Source organism: Bactrocera oleae, chromosome 2 (genome assembly GCF_042242935.1).
Source record: "Bactrocera oleae isolate idBacOlea1 chromosome 2, idBacOlea1, whole genome shotgun sequence".
Taxonomy (NCBI): Eukaryota; Metazoa; Arthropoda; class Insecta; order Diptera; family Tephritidae; genus Bactrocera; species Bactrocera oleae.
The window spans coordinates 98,706,710-98,716,698 of NC_091536.1; the positions used below are offsets into that span (position 1 = coordinate 98,706,710).

Genomic DNA, 9,989 nt, shown 5'->3' on the forward strand with positions numbered 1-9,989 from the left:
AACAACGCAAACAGAATTTCTGCGCGTAAAAACTTTGATACACCCCGGTGTTGGATCGACCAGGGTTATTTTTTTTGAAGCGCGGCCGAAGGCCGCCAACGCAAAAATAAGTTCCGCGCAAAAAAACCTTGATCCACCCCGGTGTTGGATCGACCAGGGTTATTTTTTTGAAGCGCGGCCGAAGGCCGCCAACGCAAAAAGGAGTTCTGCGCAAAAAAACCTTGATCCATCCCGGTGTTGGATCGACCAGGGTTATTTTTTTGAAGCGCGGCCGAAGGCCGCCAACGCAAAAAGAAGTTCTGCGCAAAAAAACCTTGATCCACCCCGGTGTTGGATCGACCAGGGTTATTTTTTTGAAGCGCGGCCGAAGGCCGCCAACCCAAAAAGGAGTTCTGCGCAAAAAAACCTTGATACACCCCGGTGTTGGACCGACCAGGGTTATTTTTTTGAAGCGCGGCCGAAGGCCGCCAACGCAAAAAGGAGTTCTGCGCAAAAAAACCTTGATCCATCCCGGTGTTGGATCGACCAGGGTTATTTTTTTGAAGCGCGGCCGAAGGCCGCCAACGCAAAAAGAAGTTCTGCGCAATAAAACCTTGATCCACCCCGGTGTTGGATCGACCAGGGTTATTTTTTTGAAGCGCGGCCGAAGGCCGCCAACGCAAAAAGAAGTTCTGCGCAATAAAACCTTGATCCACCCCGGTGTTGGACCGACCAGGGTTATTTTTTTGAAGCGCGGCCGAAGGCCGCCAACGCAAAAAGGAGTTCTGCGCAAAAAAACCTTGATACACCCTGGTGTTGGATCGACCAGGGTTATTTTTTTGAAGCGCGGCCGAAGGCCGCCAACGCAAAAAGAAGTTCTGCGCGAAAAATATTTTGATACACCCCGGTGTTGGACCGACCAGGGTTATTTTTTTGAAGCGCGGCCGAAGGCCGCCAACGCAAAAAGAAATTCTACAAGAAAAAAGTAATATTGTCATAGAGGGTATAACATAATACTTAACATCAATGCTTTGTAATAGTTTATTTCTCTAGGTTTTGGATTCCTGTATTTGGGGTATTGTCTGTTTTAATTTCTTTCAGTTCAATTACAAAAGATGTCGATAAGGTAACACTGGTTATTTGAAATTTTGCAACCCTTTTGTTATTGTCAGAATTAATAGAATTTAACAATAATTTAATTATTGAATTAAACTATTTTTGCACTATATAATGTAAAATAAATGTGTACAAACGAATTAGTGAAGTGTTAGTCGATATAAAAGTGGAAAATATAAGTGTATAACTCATTCGAAATGGGAAAAATGCGTACTTTAAATAGTCAAAATTTTGAACTTTAAACCTAAATATCTCGAAAACTATAAGTTTCCCGCGGCTATATCTATATATATTCTTGATCTGGAGGATCTCCTCTATCCGCCCATACCCATTTTATCCCCGAAAGCGTGGGACGTTATACTAAAGTTTTCCCAATAATAATGCACAAAAACAATTACAAACAATTTTTATCTATGAACAATGTGCCAAGCATATCACAGTCTTAGACTCAGAATTTAGAGATAAGTTTGATGAAGTACTTAAAAGAACTAATTGAATAACTGTCATTGAAATCAACTAATGGTAGGCCCAGGATGTTTCGACGGGTTTGGACTATAGGGAGAGGGCTGTTAGGTGAGTTTGTTTCATTGAGCATACACAGAGGTGATTAGTGTCATGCGGGGACGCGTTGCATTAAAGACAGATTTTATATGTCAGGTAGGAGGTTAAACACCTGCTATAATACCCAGAACGAAGTTACGCTAAGGCAACTCGGGATCTTGCTCTGCAATAGGTGGTATCTGAAAGTCTTCGGTCACGAGTCTCCGGTTGTTAGAGAGGAATTTGTTCTGAAAACCCAAAGTAAAACTTGGTTCTTGAATTTTTTGACCGGTTAAGATAGGGGTCCGCTAATTGGAGGTGTCCACAAGTAGAGGTTTCACTGTATAGAAAAATTACGTGCCCCGTTTTCTCCGGGGTAAACTTCTCAACTACTGAACTCAGTTCGATCTAACTTAAAAGATAGGATAGTTTTTATTTCAATTATGTTATAATTGTGAAACAATTCATAAATAAAAAACATATTTCTAAACATAAACAATTCAATTAACAATTATTTGTGTCAATCATTTTCAAAATTAAACCTCAAGTACAAATCGCTGTATTGACTAGTTTATTTAAGTTTTCCATAGCCAAAGCAATATATTCTTCGAATGTGATTATTTCTTTTTGGTCTATGTGAATATGTCATCTTTCTTATTTATTATGGGCCTTACATTTATTTCTTATTTTTGGATATTTCCTCCATTTACCAAATATATTTTCAAAGTTTGTAACTTGAATATCCTTAGTTTTAATTAATTTTAGACAATGACTGATCCACCTTTAAGTCTTATAATTACTCTCTATTTTAAGTATTTTAATATTTTCTCTATTCTAACGTTATCGGGAATAAAATCAAAACAATTATTCTCTACATGTGTCTTTCCCACGACAATCGGGTAAATGGTAAGTAACTCGGCACCATTCCTTGAAATTACTTCAGGAATGTTTTCTGCTGCAACAACAACAACAATACCAATTATCTCAAGCCGTGTTTTCGTAAGACTTGTGTAGTGTAAATTCATACGAAATATTACAAATTTTCCTTATCCTCTACATTGATAATAAAAGAAAAAATATAATATTTTCTAATAGTGATCATCTGTAGCCATGTATTGCATATAAAGTCGCTGTTTATTTAAATGAGTCACTGCTTCGCTGTAGGAAAAACGATACTTATCCTTAAATATATTTACTAACCACTCGGGCATCAAGGCGTTCGCGAAAAGCATTGGATACTAATTAAGATTTAGAAATTAATTCAAGTATTTGGAAATAGAACGTTTCTATTTACCATGGATAGACCATCTGCGTCTTTTTCGTATACTTCACCGAGTTTGTGCATCATTTTTAGTTGTTTTTCATTATCTATTAGTTCAATAACTGAATAGTGGTTAATTCCATTGTATCCGGATACTTTTGGTTTCGATCGCAGTTCATTAAAAATAGCATCAAGCTGATTTTTATATTTTGGAAAAGTATTTAAAATTTCGTCACTGTCCATATTGTTGAGAGTTCTGATTTGGCAGATAATATTTAAATGTATAAAGTATTAAGAATAATCACGTCTACTTACAAAATTTTCACCTTCTTTGGCACCTGTATTATTTGTTCCAAAAATGATTTCATTTTTTTGTTAGCCTTAATTTGTTCGTTTTGTCTATGCTGGCAATCTGTAACAATTTCTCTGGGCGCTTTTACTTTGAATTTAGTTAGTTTAGATTTCTTTTTGGATACAACCAACTCCTCAGGTTCCTTCTTAGTCAGCCATTTATTATTTGATTTATTTTCCCGACAGCGTAAACTGTCAGATTTTGGGCTTTGTTCTGGTTTCGCCTTTAGGAATGTTTCTTGCGTTTTTGACCTTATTTCGACTGGTGATTCCCCAATTAAATCATCGCTTTCCTCATAGGAATTGAAAGATTCCTTAAGTTCACCAACGCCTACGTGACTAATTTTTTCTCTTCGGGCCGACGTACACTGGGAACGAAGCTTCTTTCTTTGTATGTCATATTTTTGTAAGTCGATGCCATCATCTGGTGAAGCTTTAATATTAACTGAAAGACGCTTTTTAGTCTTTTCCTTATCATTCAAACTCGGCTTGGCATTTTTAAACCGGACTAACTTTTTGTCACTGCTACTAATATCATCACTACTATAGTTTGAAAATATATTTTTCTCTTTCAAAAATTTTAAATTTATATCTGGTTGAGCAATACTGCCATAATGGTTACTTGTATCAACATTTGTAGAACTATATACGTTCAATTTCTGGAAGTTTTGTGAGTCTCTGCAAACATCGGCAGATATCTGAAAAACAAAAAATCTTTAGCTTAACTTATTTAATTTTTCAAATTACTTACCTTAGTTTTCCTCTCAGATTGTTTTCGAAATACGCAGTTTAAGGATATTGGATAATCTTTCTTTTCAAAACATTCATGACCTAAAAGCTTAGAAATTGTTCTCACATTTGTTGAGGAAATTGAAACAACAACATCAATTATATCATTTAATTGAAAAGATTTCTCTTCGAGTTCCTTCTTTTCAAGTTTACTAATTATCTTTTCTAACTGAACGTCAAATGTTCTCCAATCTGATCTATCCAACCAATGGAAGTTCCGTTGTTCTACTGTATTAAAACTCTCATCCGATGACTTTTCAAATTTTAGACTGCATACAATTCTTTTACCTTTGTGCTATAAAACAACGATTATATCTGAATAATATATGTAACTAATGACTTACCTCGCGTAATTCCAATATGCACGAATTGACAATACGCATTATTTCTATGGAAAGTAATATGTTGGAATGATTTGAGAAAAAAAAGCCGCCAAATTCAAAAGAATGCAATATCTCACTTATTTCTTCAAAGTACGAAAGCTGTCAATTGATTTGTTTTAAAAATAAAGTGTCAAAATAACAAGAATGAGAGAATATATGCCACTTTACACACAGACTCTTTTGTAACCCAAACCGGTTTAAAACCGGTAAAAAAGGAGAAAATTAACATACTCAAAATTCTATTTGATTTTTCAATAACAAACCGCATAACTGCAAAGAATTTAGTTCGAATATCATTTTATTTAAAACAAGAATTGGAAAAAATATGGATTAAAAAAATTATGGGAGTTTAATACTAAAAGATTAAGAAATTCCTGTTATAAATTTGGCCTTGATAATATTAGTAGCGGATATTCAATACATTCTGGTGGATTAGGGAATTCCCGACTTAAGTATTTCTTTGAAACTATTAAGCGGGTAGGTATTATCCATATTGTTCTACCATACTCATGGTAATTCATTGCATGCAAAATTTGTGACCATCATCCCAGCATACAAATGAAAGTTTGTTGCGTGAGTGTTGCGCAGACGAACCGCACAAAATTTGAGAAAATTTTATGAAAAGGAATGACAGAAAAACTCGATTTAAGTTGCTGGACTCTCAGCAACGATGACATTAAACTATGAGAATGTAAACAATTTATTCAACTGTCAAAGAGTGCGCCAATTTTACAAAACCTTATTTGCGGAACAATTTTTGGATAATACGAATATCGAGTACGAGTGGAAAAATATAATAAATAGTAAGGTGTTATAGAAATGGATTTTCGTCGAAAAACGCGTGCACGGTTAGTACGTAAACCACAGTACGAGAATCTAGAAATAAAGTATCCACATAATGTTGCACTTTACCGAACACCACCAATTGAAGACATTAAAATTAACGAATTCGAAGACTTGGCTCTAGAACGACTCAAAGTACTACGTATTCTGGAGCAAGCAAATTCTAAAAACCTTCGTTTTTTATCAGACGAATGGAAAGAATCAATCAACACTGAGCTGAATCGAGAAGGTCTGAGAGGTTACTTGCGACTTTGTATGGGCAACAGCGTTAATCCGTCTACGGATAGTAACAAATATGAACAAGAATTGCAAGCAAGGCGGCGTGATTACATTTCACATTTTATCCTGCGGTTGGCGTACTGTCGCACTGAAGAACTGAAGCGGTGTGTATAATAAAAAAAACAGGAACTAAAATAGTTAATTTTTAATATTCAATCTTTAACAGTTGGTTTCTGACGCGAGAAATGGAACTTTTCAAATACAAATTTTCATCCATGAGTGGTACTGACATCAAACATTTTCTTGAATTGAATAAACTAGAGTATGTTCCACTGAACGATACCCAAAAATATTCGGTTAAAGATGGATTATACGAGAGTACCGTTGGTCAGAGTATATCCAAAATTGAAATGCTGGATTTTTACAAAGTACCTTTTACACAGGTTTTGGACTTAGTACGAACACGACGATGCTATTTGAAGAGTGGGTTTGCATATGTAAACACACATGATTTTGTTTCAATTATAGCCGTTATTCAGCTCAATGAAATTGAGCATGGACTGCAATCTGCGCAAAAACTAATACGAGAGGTGGAAGCAGATGAGCGCATATTTCACTTACTAAAATCATTACATACTTCATATACAGGTAAAGATTATGCCCTCAGTAAAGAAGGAATTGTGTCACCAGAATCTTTGGATCAACTTTCAATAAAATCATTTCCAATATGCATGCGCAGTTGCCATGAATATCTGCGTACAAATCACCATCTTAAGCACGGCGGACGAATGCAGTACGGTCTTTTCCTCAAAGGAATTGGTGTAACTTTGGAGGATAGTCTGCGGTTTTTCCGAGAAGAATTTACAAAGAAAATCGATGGTGAACAATTTGCGAAGCGTTATGAATATAACATATATCACAATTACGGCAAAAAGGGCTCAATGATCAGTTATACACCCTATTCCTGCCTTAAGATAATCCAAGAGAACGCAGTCCAGGATGATTGTCGTGGATGTCCCTATAAAACAAATGACGCAAGTATGCTGAAAGTAAAACTTGCATCATATGGCCTGTCTGCGGTACATGTTCAAGAAGTCATGAGCTATGTGTCAAAAGGCCATTATCAGCTTGCATGTGGAAAGTATTTTCAAATAATGCACGATTCACCTGTAGAACTTGGAGTTCACCACCCGAATCAATATTTCGAAGAAAGTCAAAATGTGATGGGCAATCGCTCCACTAAAAAAGTAAGTAATACAAAACAACTTAATAGGAATAGGCGGGTTGCCTCTGAAAATATACAGGTTATGAACGTCGATGAAGATGACGAGCTCTGGAATACAGCTGAATCTCAAGAGAGTACTTACAACAGCCTGCAAGCGGAAAAGAATGCATGGGATGAAGACCTTGATCTTGCACATATACAAGTAGATTGTTAATAAAAATTTAGATACTGAAAAAAATATACCAAACATCTAGTATAAACATTATTTTTCTAAATAGTCATAATAATAATAAATCTCATGCTTACCGTTAGATATTATGTTATGCGAATTTTACTTCAGTAAGGGCAATTTTTATTAACGAAAATATCTCGATCACTTGTATACAATGCAACATTGTAGGAAAAATTAGGGTTATGTTTCAATTCATATGTAAGTATAACTATATGTACGTAAAAATTCAATAAAAAATTATAAGTAATATTTTGTACGAATGCAAATAACTGCTTTAGTAGCGTCCGCCTCCGTTACCACCGCGAAAACCACCATTGTAACCGCGACTACCGGCTCCATTCCGATCACGGAAATTGCATTTTGATAATTCGTTTGCACGCCGATCTTTCATCGATTTGAAACGGGCAGCCATTTCATGAAGTTCAGATGGAACATCTTGGTCAGCTTCTTCCAAAATACTTATTAGTTCCTTAGCAACACCCCAGTCAGTACGAGTAATATAACTGATAGACGTTCCGGTACGGCCAGCACGACCGGTTCGACCAACGCGATGCACATATTCTTCGATGTTGCGAGGAAAATCAAAATTAATCACATGTCTAAGAAATTAAAGAATTTTAATTAAATTTTGAATTAATGCCAGTCATAATATTTACGTTATGTCGTCGATATCTAATCCTCTGGAAGCTACATCTGTGGCTATTAATATTTTAATATATCCTGAGGTAATATCTGCAATCGCTTGCTCTCGATCAGACTATCAAACAGATAATGAATGGAATGTTAGATGTAAATTAGAGAAATAAATATATATACCTGTTCTCGGGAACCATGAATAGCGGTACACATATAGCCTTCAATTGTTAAATCGCTGGACAAATCATCAGCTCGTGTCTTCTTTCCACAAAATATTATAGCTTTATCATTTTTTTCCATATTTTTTAAAAAACTCTTAATCTATATTAAAAAATACGTTTTATATTAGTAAATGAACCGGGTTTATGTAAATCGAATAGCTTACGGCAAAATACTTATCCCCTTCGTCCATTATTTCTATAATTTGCTTAACTGTGTGTGTGGCTGCCAAATCTAGTGAACCTACGCATACTTGTATAGGATTGCTCATATAACTTTGTGCCAGACGACGAACTCCTGGTGGCCAGGTAGCGCTTGTCATAACTGTTTGCCTATCGGGGCGTATATCTAACAACACTTTACGTATTTGTGGTTCAAAGCCCATGTCTAACATACGGTCTGCTTCATCCAGTACCAAATAAGTAACACTAGACACATCAATGACTTTGGATTCGATTAAATCATTAAGGCGTCCTGGAGTACAAATGATTATTTCAACACCACATTGGACGTTGTTTATTTGATCACGGCGATTCCCTCCGCCATATATACATACGCTGGAAGTATTTATAGAATTAAATTTGGAAAGTAATTATTAAGAAAATTAGACTTAAAAACACTTACGCTTTCATACCGCGGAATGAATATTTATGAACTTCTTTTTCAATTTGCAAAGCCAGTTCACGTGTTGGGGCGAGGACCAGTACATTGGGGCCGCCGCGCTCTGAACGTGGTGTACTTTGGTACTCAGTATGAATCATTGCGGGCAACAAGAAAGCTAGTGTTTTACCAGTACCGGTTTGGGCAATACCAATCATATCCTCCCCTTTTAACAAAATTGGCCATGCTTGTGATTGAATGGGTGATGGTTTCGCAAACTTTTGTTTGTTAATTTCCTCTAACAAATCGGGGTAAGCTGCAAAACATTGCTCAAACTTCCAAATCGGATTTGGAATATTTTCTGAAACGCCATCTTCCTTAAATACACGTGATACTGTTATGTTATTGTTTTCCTTTCGTATGCGTACAGCGTCCTCGGTAGTTAAATTTGTAACTTCAGAATTTTCTTTATAGAAATTTTTTGTCAAGGCAGGCAATTGAGCCCAACGTTTTGCACTTGCTTCTTTCTGAAATGTATATTGATCTATTAGTTTTAATACTAATTACAGTTAATTACATCTGCTTACCGATTTTTTCACCAAAGCCCCCCAATCGATTTCAGTTACCTCATGCGGAACATCTTTATCATTTTTATTAATTATTTCCTCTTGTTCTACTTTATACATAAAGTCGTTTTGTTTGCCATGTACAGTACTACTGTTATTTCTTGAACTTGAATTCAACTGACGTTCTATATAACTATAAGCATCTTTTACATCTTCCTCATTTTGCCCTCCAATTGAGGCTGACCCAGTTCTTTTATCGAGATCTACTCGTACATTGTAATTGTTTTGAATGCGTTGTATATTGGATCCACCGCGACCTATAATCAGACCAACACAGTCATGAGGAATATTTATTTTTTCTCTGTAGTTTTGAACTTGGGATGTTCGTTTTCTGGCCGCCTCCGAGGAATGATGTTGATCTGAATTTTCTCTCCGACCATTACCACCTGTGTTGTGGTAACTATTTTGGTTACCTTTGTATATTTCGGGCGCTTTGACTACGTTTTGGGCTTCATCATCCCAGTTTTCTTCTTCCCAGTCCGACATATTATTTCTTTATACGAAGTGAACGTAACGCTTTATCTATTTAATATTCAAGCCAGGGCTAAAATTCAAGCGATTGCTGTAAAATGTCCTTATCGACAGAAATTTGTAGATCAAAACTGTATATTTCCAAGAACGAAGGCAAGAATGTCACGGAGGATACGTTGTCACAATCCATATACTAATGTCACAATAGAGGTGCAAAACAATCGATGGGACTTTCGATAGTTTTATTTTCGTTTCACTATCGATAATTATTTTGACCGTCAATGGTTTATGCCCTAACTAGTTTCACCACCAATTTTTATACAAATTTCGAAATTTCACTGAACACAGGTACATCATGATATAGTCTATTGATACATTTAAGAAATTAGCGCGGAAACTAATGCATATAGACTGCGGAACTCATAAGACCAGTGCGTAAGAAAGGGATCACAAGTACACAAGAGTTTCGGTTAGAATTATGAATTGGGTTTTAGAAATT

The 9,989-nt window shown here is 35.9% G+C and overlaps 3 protein-coding genes across 3 annotated transcripts; 1 reads left to right on the top strand and 2 right to left on the bottom strand.

Moving 5' to 3' along the window:
* Positions 1 to 2,189: 2,189 nt before the first annotated feature.
* Positions 2,190 to 4,529, bottom strand: LOC106618418 (uncharacterized protein CG4951). The gene is made up of 5 exons (XM_036357486.2): positions 4,381 to 4,529; positions 3,999 to 4,331; positions 3,212 to 3,945; positions 2,930 to 3,152; positions 2,190 to 2,873 (listed from the first exon to the last, which is right to left on the bottom strand). Exons 1-5 carry the CDS (start codon positions 4,417 to 4,419, stop codon positions 2,724 to 2,726), a joined length of 1,479 nt encoding a protein of 492 aa, XP_036213379.2. The 5' UTR covers positions 4,420 to 4,529; the 3' UTR covers positions 2,190 to 2,723.
* Positions 4,530 to 4,705: 176 nt separating this feature from the next.
* On the top strand, positions 4,706 to 7,017 carry Prim2 (DNA primase subunit 2). Its single transcript, XM_070106120.1, has 3 exons — positions 4,706 to 4,896; positions 4,971 to 5,645; positions 5,708 to 7,017. The coding sequence occupies exons 2-3, from the start codon at positions 5,239 to 5,241 to the stop codon at positions 6,918 to 6,920; spliced, it is 1,620 nt and encodes a 539-aa protein (XP_069962221.1). The 5' UTR covers positions 4,706 to 4,896; positions 4,971 to 5,238; the 3' UTR covers positions 6,921 to 7,017.
* Positions 7,018 to 7,035: 18 nt separating this feature from the next.
* On the bottom strand, positions 7,036 to 9,686 carry LOC106618414 (probable ATP-dependent RNA helicase DDX43). Its single transcript, XM_014236164.3, has 6 exons — positions 8,981 to 9,686; positions 8,418 to 8,920; positions 7,960 to 8,350; positions 7,755 to 7,895; positions 7,595 to 7,695; positions 7,036 to 7,537 (listed from the first exon to the last, which is right to left on the bottom strand). The coding sequence occupies exons 1-6, from the start codon at positions 9,503 to 9,505 to the stop codon at positions 7,213 to 7,215; spliced, it is 1,986 nt and encodes a 661-aa protein (XP_014091639.3). The 5' UTR covers positions 9,506 to 9,686; the 3' UTR covers positions 7,036 to 7,212.
* Between the last annotated feature and the right edge of the window lie 303 nt (positions 9,687 to 9,989).